General features: G+C 40.7%; 1 protein-coding gene across 1 annotated transcript in view; it reads left to right on the top strand.

Moving 5' to 3' along the window:
• Window positions 1-17,368, top strand: part of hmcn2 (hemicentin 2) — a 117,316-nt gene that overhangs the window by 73,623 nt on the left and 26,325 nt on the right. The window contains exons 50-56 of the mRNA XM_067413505.1: window positions 400-481; window positions 11,343-11,479; window positions 11,561-11,702; window positions 13,023-13,167; window positions 13,245-13,372; window positions 13,476-13,632; window positions 13,833-13,954. Of these exons, the coding sequence (XP_067269606.1) occupies window positions 400-481; window positions 11,343-11,479; window positions 11,561-11,702; window positions 13,023-13,167; window positions 13,245-13,372; window positions 13,476-13,632; window positions 13,833-13,954 (913 nt within the window). The remainder of the gene's footprint in view (window positions 1-399; window positions 482-11,342; window positions 11,480-11,560; window positions 11,703-13,022; window positions 13,168-13,244; window positions 13,373-13,475; window positions 13,633-13,832; window positions 13,955-17,368) is intronic.

Raw genomic sequence — 17,368 nt, 5'->3', positions numbered from 1 at the left:
TGTCATTTCCTCTCTCAAGATCCATAAAATGCACCAAAGACTTCATAACAAAGTCACTACAGTGGTTCTACAATAATTTTATGAAACGACGAGAATAGTTTTTGTGCGCAATTTTTTTTTTAAAACAGTTATGAATTTGAGTATTGATTCATGATCAAAAACGAAAACTATTCTCGTCGCATCATAAAATTATTGTAGAACCACTGTAGTGAGATGGACTTTGTGAAGGCCTTTCTGAGCCATCGGATTTCAACAAAAATATCTTCATTTGTGTTCCGAAGATCTACAGAGGTCTTATGGGTTACTACACTTTTACTATAATAAAACCATAGTTATTTTTAGGTTTTGCATGTGTGGCTTTGTAATTGAGCCAATATGTTCTGTCTTGTTTTGAAATAGGTGGAGGATGCAGGTCTGTATACCTGTCTTGCTAGTAGCCCAGCAGGAGAGGATGGTAGAAACCACTGGGTGCGCGTACAGCGTGAGTAATTATAAAAAAAATAATAATAAAAAATTCTTCTTGTTTTAGAGCTACACTGTGTGATAGCGGTGAAAAGGTATATGACCATCCACAGAGATGGGCATAAATACATGGAAATGTATTTAAATACAAATACAAAATACTGTGAGGAAAAATGTATTTAAATACAAATACAAAATGCTGTGTGGAAAAATGTATTTAAATACAAATACAGTATTTTGTATTTTGAAAATACACCAAATACATGTGAAATTGGCAATTCAGTGAAGGTATCCATATTAGGCTGTAATCTATCTGGGCCTATTCTGAATGCCAAAAAGCATTTAGATGTGTGCAACTGCTTAGAAACTTTCGTTTTCAATTTGAATTTGAATTTCCTTTAGCGGCAGTTATAATAACACAAATTACGTCAATAACTCATTCGCCCTCACTTCTTTTTCCACTCCAACATTCCAATTATTCCTGCCCACTAAAAGCTGCACAGATATATGTGCTTACCCCGATTGGCCTATCTATGTAAATGATTTAGAAAAAGTTCCATCGATTCACATTTTATATTATTGCTACGAATCTACGATATGTATTGTCATATGATATCACTCATCCCTAACATGCAGTAACGTTAATACTTCAGAAACATTTGACAAGCTACTTTAATCAACAAGTAGAATTGACCATGACATCCTCACCTTATTCCAACAATTTTGTAAAGTTGCCGATCCAAGGCTGGGTTGTACTAGCCTAGAAATCTAGACGCACCCTAGCGGCAGCAAATCTAATCTGCCCTGAGTGTCGTCTAGCAACTCTCAATACACTTCTGAGCTGTAAAAACCAAACTCTGGTCGGGCCAATCACATCGTGTATAGAGTCGGTGGGCGGGGCTTAACATAATGACGGCAGAGTTGCGTTTGCGTGCTTCTAGTAAACACAGACGCTGGCGAACGGCAGTCTTTCGAATCAGCTTTGGCCGTGACTCTGGAAGACTTGAGTTAAGCTTTTCTCTGAGAAAAGAACAAAGAACGGCACTGAAGTCATTCTTAAGAAGGGATGATGTGTTCAGAGTTTTGTTGACTGGATACGGCGAATGTTTAATCTATCAATGAGCTCCACTTCACGTTGCTCTGGATGGTTGTAGCGCTATCCTATCGCGTGCAGAGGGACTTTAAAAGACAACCGTTTATCCGCCCCTCGGATTGAGCTGTCTATGGTGAGTTTCCAGACCAAACATCTTGATGTGGGTCTGGCTTGTCAGGCTAGGGTTGTACAGCAGCGGCTCACCTGAATGAATGTTGGGGGGAGGGGCGTGTCTGGTCTGAACTAGTAGATGCATGAAAACAGCTCCTGATAAAGAGGTTGCCTGGCTCAAAGTATTTTGAGTATTTTGAAAATACAAAAATACTCATCTTAAATGTATTTAAATACAAATTACATTTGATTTTTTCCAAAGGCTTTAAAATACAAAATACAAAATAGTATTTTGTATTTCAAATACGTATTTTAAATACATGTATTTGAAATACTGCCCATCCCTGACCATCCAGTGAATATTAGTTTCTGTTCCTCTTAATTCCTACTCCTACGGTGGCCGATTTAGTCCAAGATTAACATGGCTTCCAGTTCGACCTCGTCCATGAGTGTTTCTTTAGTGATGAGGTTACTTTAGAAAACTATTATAATTTGTAGTTATTTAATTTGTCGGTTAACATGTAAGTTATGACATCTATGTAAAATGAATAATAGTTTTCAAGCAATCCCCCTCTTCACATTCAACACGGTGCCATCGAGTGTTAAAACGTGAAAGGCGAAGCTTGAATTTACGGGTATGTCCCTGTGTGGCTAATGTACTTTCAAGATGGAGGGGCAACATGGGGACCAGCATTCGAACCCCTCACTTGGCATATTGTAAACTTACGAGAATACTTTATTACTTGAAAGAAGTAAATATACATCAAAATAATTATGTGTTTTAGCTAAGAATAAGCTAAAAAAGTTACACATTGTAGCTTTAAGCACAAAATAATTACAATATGTATGCTTCAAACAAGAAAAATATGGAAGTAAAATAATGCCAAATGTTTTTGAAACAAAATCGCTTGAGGAATCGCACTACCATGCTTGTATTTTTTGGGCTTTCATTTTTATGGGCTGAAATTCAACATGGTTGTGTATTCAGTTCAGTTTATTTAATCCATTTAGGAAATTTAGTAGTTCAGCATGGTTATATATTTAAGATATATATTAAGATTTCACACACATTTCCATTATTTCATTATTAAAAATACAACCTAGAATATTAGACAGGCAATTTTCAGTCCATTTTACTTTGCTTTAAAATTCCTGCAAAATTCCTTACATTTTCTGTCAAATTTGAATGACTGAATTTGAGGAAGCGAATTTGTAAATGTGTGTGTAATCTTTTGAGTTGAAATATTCACATCTTAAATATACAACTATGTTGAATTTAGCCCATACAAATAAGTACAAATACATTACAAAAATATAGCTGCAAGCAGCCATTATCGGGGCCAAGCGCAAAGAAGAAGACAAGACATGCCAGCATGGCTGGAAGTCTCAAGCCAACTGCAACAATGAGCCATTAAGGACCTATTAAGTTGATTTTAGGCAAAATAGCAGTCAAATTTTAAATACAGTCAATAATAATGGTTTAATGGTTTATCACTTTCGACCAATAGGTGTCACTGTTACGAAACTGATGTGGTTTAGTCAGATTGAGATGACAATGACACATGCAAAGTTTGGTGTCAATATGTCAAAGCATTGCAGAGATACAGCCTCAAGAGTAATTTTTGCATCATGGCTCAACTCTGTTGCAGTGGTATATGAAAACTGTTTTGTCTATCAATCCGAAATCCATAAGTATTTGTCAGCATGGTCTGAAGACGATACGGATCAATTTTGGTGAAAATCGGACAAACGGTCTAGGATGAGTTTGAAAAAGTAGATTTTTAACAAATAACAAGATGGAGCACAGATATGTTTGCAAAATATGGCAAAATTGGTATCTATCTTCTCGGCATGAGCCAATGAATGTATTATGACCAGTCTCATTACAATAGGCTAATTTAATCAAAAGTTATTAGCATTTTTGTACATTTTATTACAACTTTTGACCACAAGGTGGCGCTGCCCCGAAACTTTTTGAATATCTTCGGGACATAGAGCGGAAGACACATACCGAGTTTTGTAACGATACACTAGTGCATTCTTAAATTATAGCATTAGCATTTTAAACCGTAATACTGCATTGAAGTCAATGGGAATTTCATGTTTTGTTTTATTATAGCGCCACCAAGAGGCACAATCCCACCAATTTTTTTATGTGTCCTCGTAGTGAGCCCATACATATGTGTGTCAAGTTTGGTGAAAATATTTCATTTTGTTTTGGAGTTATAGACATTTATATGAAAAAAGACGTAAAAAATGACTGACACCTGACTTTGATTGGATTTTACTACCCCTTACTATCAATATTTTGAGATTTGGGCATTAGCGTATCGCTATCGACCTATGTTTCCGAACTTCTGAGGCTGGTTTCGTCTCGATCGGACTAGCGGTTTCGAAGATATCAGCAAATGTTTTTTAAGCACTAAATTACAACTCTGCGCAAACCATATGCCGAAACCTGGCAAGTCTGGTATCGTTGGAGTCGGCAAGGATTCAGGAGACCAAAAAACACACTCCCATCAAAATATGTCAACCACACCCAAAGTTATAAGCGTTTGAAAAAAAAAATTCTCCACTAGGTGGCGCTGTTTCGAAACTTCTCAGGCTACTTCAGGGCATCGTGGTGATGACCCATACCAAGTTTCATAACAATCTGTTCATGCGTTCATAAAATACAGCATTTTTGCACATAATTCAAAATGGCCGACATCCAAAATGGCCGACATGGTAAAATTGGATATCAGTCGACTCGGCATGACGCCCTGAATCTAATGAGACCAATTTTATGATTTTTGGATAAACGGTTCAGAAGTTATAAGCCAAAATAGGCATTTTTCGTATCTCCGGACAGGTAGGTGGCGCTGCGCCGAAACGCTGCATGTTGCTTCAAGTCATGCTTGTGATGACATGTACCAAGGTTGGTTTGAATACGATAAAGCGTTGCGGAGATATAGCCTTTAGTGTGTTTTTGCAACCTCCACGTAAAATTTGTTTGTGCGTTTATTGAAAACGATTGGACGAATCAACTTGAATTCCATAACTTTTTGTCAACATGCTCTGAAGATGATCTGTTTCAATTTTCGTGAAAATCGGAGCAACGGCCTAGGAGGAGTTTGGAAAAGTAGGTTTTTCAGAAAATTCAAAATGGCGGGAAAATTTGCATACCGGAAAATGAAATCATAGGGTGAAATCGAATCGGCTTGAGCCAAGGAATCCGATGAAAAAAGAATTTTGTTTCTAGCCCTTAGGGGTCAAAAGTTATAAGCATAAATATGAGTGAAACTTTGGACAGGTGGTGGCGCTAGAGGGATTGAGTTAGAGGCACCAAATTTGCTATAGTGACAGCTCAGACTGGCCTCTATGAGTGTGCCAAATTTCACAACTTTTTACCATACGGTTCTATGGGCTGCCAGAGACTCCTATGGCGGAAGAAGAAGAAGAAGAAGAAGAAGAAGAAGAAGAAGAAGAAGCAGAATAATAATAATAGGAACACTAACGATTTCAATAGGTGCCTCCGCACCTTCGGTGCTTGGCCCCTAATAATAGGAACACTAACGATTTCAATAGGTGCCTCCGCACCTTCGGTGCTTGGCCCCTAATAATAGGAACACTAACAATTTCAATAGGTGCCTCCGCACCTTCGGTGCTTGGCCCCTAAATATAGCTGCAAGCAGCCATTATCGGGGCCAAGCGCAAAGAAGAAGACAAGACATGCCAGCATGGCTGGAAGTCTCAAGCCAACTGCAACAATGAGCCATTAAGGACCTATTAAGTTGATTTTAGGCAAAATAGCAGTCAAATTTTAAATACAGTCAATAATAATGGTTTAATGGTTTATCACTTTCGACCAATAGGTGTCACTGTTACGAAACTGATGTGGTTTAGTCAGATTGAGATGACAATGACACATGCAAAGTTTGGTGTCAATATGTCAAAGCATTGCAGAGATACAGCCTCAAGAGTAATTTTTGCATCATGGCTCAACTCTGTTGCAGTGGTATATGAAAACTGTTTTGTCTATCAATCTGAAATCCATAAGTATTTGTCAGCATGGTCTGAAGACGATACGGATCAATTTTGGTGAAAATCGGACAAACGGTCTAGGATGAGTTTGAAAAAGTAGATTTTTAACAAATAACAAGATGGAGCACAGATATGTTTGCAAAATATGGCAAAATTGGTATCTATCTTCTCGGCATGAGCCAATGAATGTATTATGACCAGTCTCATTACAATAGGCTAATTTAATCAAAAGTTATTAGCATTTTTGTACATTTTATTACAACTTTTGACCACAAGGTGGCGCTGCCCCGAAACTTTTTGAATATCTTCGGGACATAGAGCGGAAGACACATACCGAGTTTTGTAATGATACACTAGTGCATTCTTAAATTATAGCATTAGCATTTTAAACCGTAATACTGCATTGAAGTCAATGGGAATTTCATGTTTTGTTTTATTATAGCGCCACCAAGAGGCACAATCCCACCAATTTTTTTATGTGTCCTCGTAGTGAGCCCATACATATGTGTGTCAAGTTTGGTGAAAATATTTCATTTTGTTTTGGAGTTATAGACATTTATATGAAAAAACACGTAAAAAATGACTGACACCTGACTTTGATTGGATTTTACTACCCCTTACTATCAATATTTTGAGATTTGGGCATTAGCGTATAGCTATCGACCTATGTTTCCGAACTTCTGAGGCTGGTTTCGTCTCGATCGGACTAGCGGTTTCGAAGATATCAGCAAATGTTTTTTAAGCACTAAATTACAACTCTGCGCAAACCATATGCCGAAACCTGGCAAGTCTGGTATCGTTGGAGTCGGCAAGGATTCAGGAGACCAAAAAACACACTCCCATCAAAATATGTCAACCACACCCAAAGTTATAAGCGTTTGAAAAAAAAAATTCTCCACTAGGTGGCGCTGTTTCGAAACTTCTCAGGCTACTTCAGGGCATCGTGGTGATGACCCATACCAAGTTTCATAACAATCTGTTCATGCGTTCATAAAATACAGCATTTTTGCACATAATTCAAAATGGCCGACATCCAAAATGGCCGACATGGTAAAATTGGATATCAGTCGACTCGGCATGACGCCCTGAATCTAATGAGACCAATTTTATGATTTTTGGATAAACGGTTCAGAAGTTATAAGCCAAAATAGGCATTTTTCGTATCTCCGGACAGGTAGGTGGCGCTGCGCCGAAACGCTGCATGTTGCTTCAAGTCATGCTTGTGATGACATGTACCAAGGTTGGTTTGAATACGATAAAGCGTTGCGGAGATATAGCCTTTAGTGTGTTTTTGCAACCTCCACGTAAAATTTGTTTGTGCGTTTATTGAAAACGATTGGACGAATCAACTTGAATTCCATAACTTTTTGTCAACATGCTCTGAAGATGATCTGTTTCAATTTTCGTGAAAATCGGAGCAACGGCCTAGGAGGAGTTCGAAAAAGTAGGTTTTTCAGAAAATTCAAAATGGCGGGAAAATTTGCATACCGGAAAATGACATCATAGGGTGAAATCGAATCGGCTTGAGCCAAGGAATCCGATGAAAAAAGAATTTTGTTTCTAGCCCTTAGGGGTCAAAAGTTATAAGCATAAATATGAGTGAAACTTTGGACAGGTGGTGGCGCTAGAGGGATTGAGTTAGAGGCACCAAATTTGCTATAGTGACAGCTCAGACTGGCCTCTATGAGTGTGCCAAATTTCACAACTTTTTACCATACGGTTCTATGGGCTGCCAGAGACTCCTATGGCGGAAGAAGAAGAAGAAGAAGAAGAAGAAGAAGAAGAAGCAGAATAATAAATATAGCTGCAAGCAGCCATTATCGGGGCCAAGCGCAAAGAAGAAGACAAGACATGCCAGCATGGCTGGAAGTCTCAAGCCAACTGCAACAATGAGCCATTAAGGACCTATTAAGTTGATTTTAGGCAAAATAGCAGTCAAATTTTAAATACAGTCAATAATAATGGTTTAATGGTTTATCACTTTTGACCAATAGGTGTCACTGTTACGAAACTGATGTGGTTTAGTCAGATTGAGATGACAATGACACATGCAAAGTTTGGTGTCAATATGTCAAAGCATTGCAGAGATACAGCCTCAAGAGTAATTTTTGCATCATGGCTCAACTCTGTTGCAGTGGTATATGAAAACTGTTTTGTCTATCAATCCGAAATCCATAACTATTTGTCAGCATGGTCTGAAGACGATACGGATCAATTTTGGTGAAAATCGGACAAACGGTCTAGGATGAGTTTGAAAAAGTAGGTTTTTAACAAATAACAAGACGGAGGATAGATAGGTTTGCAAAATATGGCACAATTGGTATCCATGTTCTCGGCATGAGCCATTGACTGTATTATGACCAGTTTCATTACAATGGGTTAATTTAATCAAAAGTTATTCGCATTTCTGTACATTTTATTACAACTTTTGACCACAAGGTGGCGCTACCCCGAAACTTTTTGAGTATCTTCAGGACATGGAGCGGAAGACACATACCGAGTTTTGTAACGATACGCTAATGCATTCTTAAATTATAGCATTAGCATTTTAAACCATAATACTGCATTGAAGTCAATGGGAATTTCATGTTTTGTTTTATTATAGCGCCACCAAGAGGCACAATCCCACCAATTTTTTTATGTGTCCTCATAGTGAGCCCATACATATGTGTGTCAAGTTTGGTGAAAATATCTCATTTTGTTTTGGAGTTATAGACATTTATATGAAAAAACACGTAAAAAAGGACTGACACCTGACTTTGATTGGATTTTACTACCCCTTACTATCAATATTTTGAGATTTGGGCATTAGCGTATAGCTATCGACCTATGTTTCCGAACTTCTGAGGCTGGTTTCGTCTCGATCGGACTAGCGGTTTCGAAGATATCAGCAAATGTTTTTTAAGCACTAAATTACAACTCTGCGCAAACCATATGCCGAAACCTGGCAAGTCTGGTATCGTTGGAGTCGGCAAGGATTCAGGAGACCAAAAAACACACTCCCATCAAAATATGTCAACCACACCCAAAGTTATAAGCGTTTGAAAAAAAAAATTCTCCACTAGGTGGCGCTGTTTCGAAACTTCTCAGGCTACTTCAGGGCATCGTGGTGATGACCCATACCAAGTTTCATAACAATCTGTTCATGCGTTCATAAAATACAGCATTTTTGCACATAATTCAAAATGGCCGACATCCAAAATGGCCGACATGGTAAAATTGGATATCAGTCGACTCGGCATGACGCCCTGAATCTAATGAGACCAATTTTATGATTTTTGGATAAACGGTTCAGAAGTTAAAAGCCAAAATAGGCATTTTTCGTATCTCCGGACAGGTAGGTGGCGCTGCGCCGAAACGCTGCATGTTGCTTCAAGTCATGCTTGTGATGACATGTACCAAGGTTGGTTTGAATACGATAAAGCGTTGCGGAGATATAGCCTTTAGTGTGTTTTTGCAACCTCCACGTAAAATTTGTTTGTGCGTTTATTGGAAACGATTGGACGAATCAACTTGAATTCCATAACTTTTTGTCAACATGCTCTGAAGATGATCTGTTTCAATTTTCGTGAAAATCGGAGCAACGGCCTAGGAGGAGTTCGAAAAAGTAGGTTTTTCAGAAAATTCAAAATGGCGGGAAAATTTGCATACCGGAAAATGACATCATAGGGTGAAATCGAATCGGCTTGAGCCAAGGAATCCGATGAAAAAAGAATTTTGTTTCTAGCCCTTAGGGGTCAAAAGTTATAAGCATAAATATGAGTGAAACTTTGGACAGGTGGTGGCGCTAGAGGGATTGAGTTAGAGGCACCAAATTTGCTATAGTGACAGCTCAGACTGGCCTCTATGAGTGTGCCAAATTTCACAACTTTTTACCATACGGTTCTATGGGCTGCCAGAGACTCCTATGGCGGAAGAAGAAGAAGAAGAAGAAGCAGAATAATAATAATAGGAACACTAACGATTTCAATAGGTGCCTCCGCACCTTCGGTGCTTGGCCCCTAACAAGCCCTAAAATACAATGCATTAAAATGCAAGCTTGGTTAATGCAATGCATATTTAATACTTTTATTTAGCATGTGTGCATTAAATTGATCAAAATTAGACATTTATAGGGTCTTATTTTAACGTTCTAAGCGCAGGGTCTAAAGTTCATGGTCTAAAATGGTTGTCCTTATTCTCGTAATGAGTAATGGGTATGTTTTGAGTGCAATAAATCAATCAGAGTCTCATCTCCCATTCCCTTTAAAAGCCAGTTGTACTTGCGCCATGGTGGAATTTCTGAGCGTAAAGACTGAACGCTTCTCCAGAGATAAATCCATTTATTTTTAAATAATATTTAAATATTTAAAGTTTGTGTGCTGCTGCTCCCCGCCGTGTGTGTGTGTGTAATAAGCAGAGTGTAGTTGTGGACCTGTCATGTCCACAACCTGTCAAGTGGACCTGAATAGGCGCATATTACTTGTTATTAAGGTTTCAGTTGACCAGGTTTCAGTTCAATGGCACAGTAGTTTTGTACTTTTATGCCTCAAAATATCAATGCATCAACAATGCGTCTAACCACACCTAGTTTTCAGACCAGACCATGGGCGAACAGATGGGCGCAAATGCATTTGCCAATTATAGAACGTGGCGCATTACGTGAAAATGATAACTGCATCGGACTGTATGATAGGGTCCATAATGTTACAAACATTGATAATAAGAAATGTTTCTTGAGCACCTGTTGTGGAAATGTTAACTCTTTAGTGGTGAGATTGTAATGAAAACCAAACCCACTCGTCTTCAAATTATTTTATTCCGGCAAGAAGGCCATTCACAAACAGACAGTTTCTGCAGGGAAGTACAGCCTCACTCAATGCAAGCTCCCTAAAATAGATCACGCCCCAACCACTCTGCTGTTTTTATCTTATGTTAATAAAACAGAATGTAGACATGTTATTCTGCTTGTTTTGTATTGTGTGACACCTGAGATAACATTCCGGTACTTCAGTACACATACACAGTAATTTTCCAGTAAGATCAGTTTTCTGTTGTCATGTAAGCATATACATAATATAAAGTAAATACATTTAGCTTTATTTACTTTATATTATGCATTGGGTGTTATATTATGCAATATTCTCTGTATGTGAATAGCCTTCTTGCAAGAATAAAATACTTTAAAGACAAGTGGGTTTGGTTTTCATTACAATCCCAAAGAGTTAAAATTTCAACGACACACCAAATCAGCATATAAGAATGACCTTCTGAATTTCTGAAGGATCATGTGACACTGAAGCCTGGAGTATTCATGCTGAAAACTCTGCTTTGCCATCACAGGAATACTATATTGGAATAATATATTGCAATAGAAAAACATTACATGTTAAAATATAATAATATTTCATGATGTTAGAGGGTTTACTGTATGTTTTACATAAGAGACTTCTTTCAAAAAACAACACTTTAAACTATAGCTTACTTTCTTTTAAAACACATCTTAGTTACCTAAGTTTTCTTGACAAAGTACATTTATTGTTTTAAATGATGCTTAAATATTTATAACTTAAGAAATACAAATAACAAGACAGAAATGCTGATTAAGAAAACTTTTTGCCACAGGACCACGGTCATAACAGCTGAATCATTTGTTTTGTCTGATCACTTTCAGTTCCACCCACTCTTCTTGGCTCTAATGACATCAGAACTGTATCGGTTCCAGCCAAAGGTCACTTGACGCTGGAGTGTCAAACCGACAGTGACCCTCTACCAGAGATTGAGTGGTACAAAGATGATGTTAAACTACAGGTGAGAGCAGATCAATGTACTGTCTGGATGTGTTTTTATAATTCCTACATCGGATTAATATGCCTTTTCTGTCCCTCTCAGTTGGGAGGTCGTATTCAGTCCATTGCTGGTGGGCAGTATTTGGAAATTCAGGATGTCCGGACCCATGATAGTGGACAGTACAGCTGTGTGGTCACCAACATTGCTGGGAGCAGCAGTCTATTCTTCACTGTAGAGATTCTCTGTAAGTTTGTGTCACTCACACTCATGTTGTCCCAAACACATATGAACACAATTTTAAAAAATGAAGAACATAAACCGTTTAAAAATTTGGGAAATGTTTTTTTATTTTTTATTTTTAGGAAACGTATTTATTTAGCAAGGGTACGGCAAATTGATCAAAAGTGAAAATAAAGTATTTCTGTTTCAAATAAATGTGGTTCTATTGATATTTTCATCAAACATGCATCTGTGTTTCCACACAAAAATAAAATAAAATTAAGCAGCACTACTGTTTTCAACTGTCACAGTCATGTTCTGTTTAGCTTCATTATCATGGACTTTAGTTGTGTTATTTTATTGCATAATGTGATCATTTGTTCTGTTTTCCCGCTCCTCATCATGAGTTAATTTAGGTCAGCTGTGTTAAAGTAATTACCCTCATCCTTGTTTTCTATTTAAGATCCTACCATGCACTCAGTCCTTATCTGATCATGTAATGGCACGTCATGTTTTTAGTCTCCCCAAGGCTGCGTGTATTTGATCGAAATACAGTAAAACAATAATATTGTGAATTATTATTATTACAAATTATTGACTTATTGTTTTATTTATATATTTTAAATGGTATTTTATTCCTGTGATGGTAAAGCTGAATTTTAAGCAGCAATAGGCTTGTTCGAGATCCATTGGCGCTGCGCAGAGTGATCAGCATTTGACATCAAAGTACCGCGAGAACGGATGTTGAGCAAATTACTCATTATGCGTTTAATATCTCTCGCGGTACTTTGATGTCATAGACTGATCGGTCTGCGTAGCGCCGATGGATGTCGAGCAAGCCTGTTGTCTTCAGTGTCACATAATCCCCCATGCTGATTTGGTACTTAAGACACATTTGTTCTTATCAATGTTGAAAAGATTTGTGCTGCTTCATAATTTTGTGGGAAGTCTTTAATGAAAGGTCAGAATGTCAGAATAATAACATTATACATTTTTTCACTCACTTTTGATCGGGTAAATGGATCCTTGTTGAATAAAAATGTTCATTTAGTCAACAACAACAAAAGTCTCACTAATCCCAAACTTTTGAATGCTAGTGTAGTGTCCTGGGGCTGTTAAGCTCCAAAAAGGACTGTAAAAGTACCATGAAAAACAGTCAATCAGACCATTTTCCAAGTGCTTGTGCTTTCATTTCATGGAAGAGAACATCCTGCTAAACATCTTTTTTTTATTTTTTTATAAATTGACATTTTTGGAAAACTGATGCTTTAATTCTCAATGTGATGTTGTCAATTCTTAATAAGTCAGCAAGGAAATAAATTCGAATTGATCATTGTTCATTTAGTGCCGCCGGTCATCAGAGAGGGCAGCTCGCTGATCATCGCACATGTAAATCAGGATGCGGTGCTGCCGTGTGAGGTGGAGGGAGGCCCTTCCTCATCTGTTTTATGGAGGAAAGATGGAGGTCCAGTCCCACTTCACAATGGCAGGCAAGTTTGTGAACAGCAGCATTTAATCCTGACGTTAAAGTGATCACCAACTGAATTCAATCTCTGCCTGCACACAGATTCACCTTGCTGTCAGAGGGCTCTTTGCGTATTGCGACAGTGCAGCTGTCCGACGCTGGCCGTTACTACTGCAGTGTGTCTAATCAGGCAGGATCAGACCATCGTGGCATGGACCTTAAAGTCTACGGTACTGCAGAACACTTATACTTTCTTTGGGTGGCACTAAAGAGACATAATGACATTTTCACCAACCTCCTACATGACTAATTCAGTCCTTATTATCCTGTCAGTTGGGCCCTCGATCAGCCCTGGTCCCTTTAATGTGACAGTGGTCACAGGTCAGAGGGCAGTGTTGAGTTGTGAGAGCACAGGCATACCTGCTCCTCGGGTGAGCTGGAAAAGGAACGGCTCACCCCTCAATGTGGATCTTCAGTCGGGCGCTTACAGGTTTGATGCGCTTTTCGATTTATTTATCAAATTGTATTTTATTTATTTAAAAATATTTCTATAATATTCTACTTGTTTTATTTTCATTACTTTTTATTTTGTATTTATTTATTGGCAAATACAAATGTAATTAATCACTGACAATTTATTTATAATATTTATTAGTTAAAATAGATTTACAAAATTATTTTGTTTTGAAGGTTAATGTCTTCTGGCTCTCTGATCATTAACTCACCATCTGTCGAGGATGAAGGCTACTTTGAGTGTACAGTGACCAATGAGGTTGGAGAAGAGCGAAGGGTCATAGAGGTCATTCTGCAAGGTACTGTGTTACAGGTTTATGGATAATAAGACATATTCATACTCATATACTATGGCCCCCAAAACCTTTTGGACACTTATGCCACATTTAAAAAGTGTCTTTACATTGCATAACAAAAAACAAAAAAAATCCAAGAGGTGTTTATTGTAATAATACAATGCATTTTTTTAAGTACAACTTAAAAATGAAGAAAAAAAGGAGTACTATTTTTAATAAGCTGCACTATTTAGCTGAGTGTAGCAATTTTAACTTAAGGGGGATATTTAAGTTTGATTCATAATATGTTTGATATTTTGTACCTAACGGAAATTTGTATCTAATTGTATTCTAATTTTGAAGTGGGACATAAATATCTAAAAGTATCCCGTTACTTTTGGGTGCAACTGTATGTATAGTGTAACATATTGTGTAATACTTTAAAATAAGGTTTCATTAGTTAACTATATTGGTTAACTTTAACTCATAATGCACCTTTGTTAATGTTAATTTCAACATTTACTAATACATTATTAAAATCAAAATGTGTATTTGTTAACATTAGTTAATGCACTGTTAAATAACATGAACAAACAATGAACAGTTGCATTTCTATTAACTATGGCCCTATCACCCTGTAACCCAAGACAGCCTTGAGCCTGGTCAGTACCTGGATGGGAGACCTCCTGGGAAAACGGCTCGGGTTATGTATATAACCCTTGTTCCCTGAGAGGGAACGAGCACTGCGTCGAAACGCTTTGGGGATGCTCCCTAAGCATCAGCGAATCTGAAGCCTGAATAAACACTAGTCCAATCCGATTGGTCGTGCGTGATGACGTCATTGTGACGGCGTACCCGGAAGTATAAAAGGGGGGCCGGCGCATAATGGCGGCAGTTTTTTGCTCTGAAGCATGCGCTCCAGGCGTGCCGAGGTGTGGCGGTACGACGCAGTGCTCGTTCCCTCTCAGGGAACAAGGGTTATATACATAACCCGAGCCGTTCCCTTATCGAGGGAACTTCCCACTGCGTCGAAACGCTTTGGGGAACGAGTACCCACTAGGCCACACCGAGGGTAGCGCCTGTCCTAGTGTGAAGCCGGAGACCGGGCACAACTAGGGTTGGAGCACCCTCGCGCCAGGCGTCGCAGGGAGATCCAGGCTATAGAACCTGATAAAGTGTGTGGAGTAGCCCACCCCGCCGCCTCGCAGATATCCTGCAAGGGGACCCCAGAAAGGAGGGCCACCGAAGAGGCCATGCCTCTGGTGGAATGTGCCCTCACGGCTACAGGTGAAGGCAAACTGCGCACCTGATAAGCCCTGGTTATTGCCTGGACAATCCAGTTACTGATTGTCTGGGTAGACGCAGGCAACCCCTTCTTGGGTGAGCCAAAGCACACCAACAATTGTTGAGATCTCCTCCACTGTGCGGACTTCGCCAGATACACCCTGAGTGCCCTGACCGGGCAGAGTAGGTGAAGTCTCCCCTCTTCCGCCGTCACGTGAGGCGGAGGATGAAATGCCTGCAGAACCAAAGACCTGACCACCCTCGATGGGACCTTAGGCACATAGCCCGGCCTAGGGTGTAAGATGGCCTTCACTCCACCCAGGGCAAACTCCAGGCAAGTCGGCGTTACTGCCAAGGCCTGGAGATCCCCCATTCTCCTTAGAGAGGAGATGGCGAGTAGAAAAGCCACCTTAAGGGTCAGATTTTTCGGTTCTGCTGACTCCAGTGGCTTGAAGGGGGGCCTCAGCCAACCCCTCGAGAACCACTGCCAGGTCCCAGGTTGGAACTCTGGACTGAGCCACAGGCCTCATCCTCCGAGCCCCACGGAGGAACTGTACAACCAACTGGTGCCTACCCAGAGGCCCATCACCCAGAGGAGTGTGGAAAGCCGCAATGGCAGCCACGTACACCTTGAGTGTGGACGGGGTTAGGCCCGCAGAGAAGCGATCTTGGAGGAACTCCAGCACTGAAGCCACTGGGCAGTTAACTGGGTCCACCTCACGCCCCCTACACCAAGTGGAAAACACATTCCACTTGAGGCTGTACAGTCTCCTTGTGGACGGAGCCCTGGAACTGAGTAAGGTCTCTACCACGTCTGCCGACAGGCCAGCCTCTAGGTACCTGGCCCCCTCAGGGGCCAGACCCAAAGGTTCCAAATCTCCGGCCGGGGGTGGAATATCGTCCCCGCCGCCTGAGACAGGAGATCCCTCCTCAGAGGAATCTGCCATGGATGACCTGCCAGCAGGGCTATGATATCTGAGAACCAAACTCGCGTCGGCCAACGGGGTGCTACCAGAAGTAGACTGACCCCCTGCCGACGGACCCTCTCCAGGACTCCCGGGAGCAGAGCAATCGGGGGAAATGCGTACAGACGCAGCCTCGGCCACGTCTGCACCATGGCATCCAACCCCAACGGGGCTGGATGCGTGAGGGAGAACCACAGTGGACAGTGGGACGTCTCTCGAGACGCAAACAGATCCACTTCCACTGGGCCGACCTCTTGCATATGGCCTCCACCACTTCGGGGTGGAGCCGCCACTCCCCGGGCCTCAGCCCCTGCCTCGACAGGATGTCTGCTCCCTGATTTTGAACCCCCGGGACATACATTGCCCTGATGGACAACAGTTTCCCCTGGGACCACAGGAGGATTAGATGCGCCAATCTGCACAGAGGGCGCGATCTTACCCCTCCCTGGCGATTGAGGTACGCTACGACAGCCGTATTGTCTGTCCGCACCAGGACATGTTGGCCGCGGAGGTCCGGGAGAAAAGCTCCTGAGAGCTTTGTAGACCGCCATCATCTCCAGGCAATTTATGTGCCAGGAGGAATGACGGCCCTCCCATGGGCCCCTCGCAAAGCGGCCGTCCATGACCGCGCCCCAACCAGTGAGGGAGGCGTCTGTTGAAACGGATTTCCGGCAACAGGACGCTCCCAACACTGGCCCCTGGGACAGAAACCAAGGTTTCTTCCATATGACTAGGGAACGAAGGCATCTGCGCGTTACCCTGATCATACGAAAAGGATTCCCTCTGGGGGAAAACCCCTTGGTTTTCAACCACCACTGGAGGGGTCTCATGTGTAGCAGGCCGAACGGTATCATGTTGGACGCTGCTGCCATGTGCCCCAGCACTCTGAAAGTGCTTCACAGTGGTGTGCTTAACAGTGAGGCCGAAGGGAAGAACCCGATATTGGTACGCCTCGCCCCCGAAAGCGAACCTCAGGCCTCCTGTGGGCAGGAAGGATGGAGATATGAAATATGCGTCTTTAGATACATCGTGACGAACCAGTCCTCGGACTGGATCTGACTCACGATGGGATAATGAGCATCTTGAACCTGAATCTCCTCAGAGAACGGTTCAAGTACCTCCGATTTAATAATAGACGCACTCTTCCATCCTCTTTGGGAACCATGAGGTAGCGACCGTAAAGCCGGAC

This window comes from Pseudorasbora parva, chromosome 13, assembly GCF_024679245.1.
Source record: "Pseudorasbora parva isolate DD20220531a chromosome 13, ASM2467924v1, whole genome shotgun sequence".
Classification (NCBI taxonomy): domain Eukaryota; kingdom Metazoa; phylum Chordata; class Actinopteri; order Cypriniformes; family Gobionidae; genus Pseudorasbora; species Pseudorasbora parva.
This window is presented reverse-complemented; position numbering and strand designations above follow the sequence as displayed.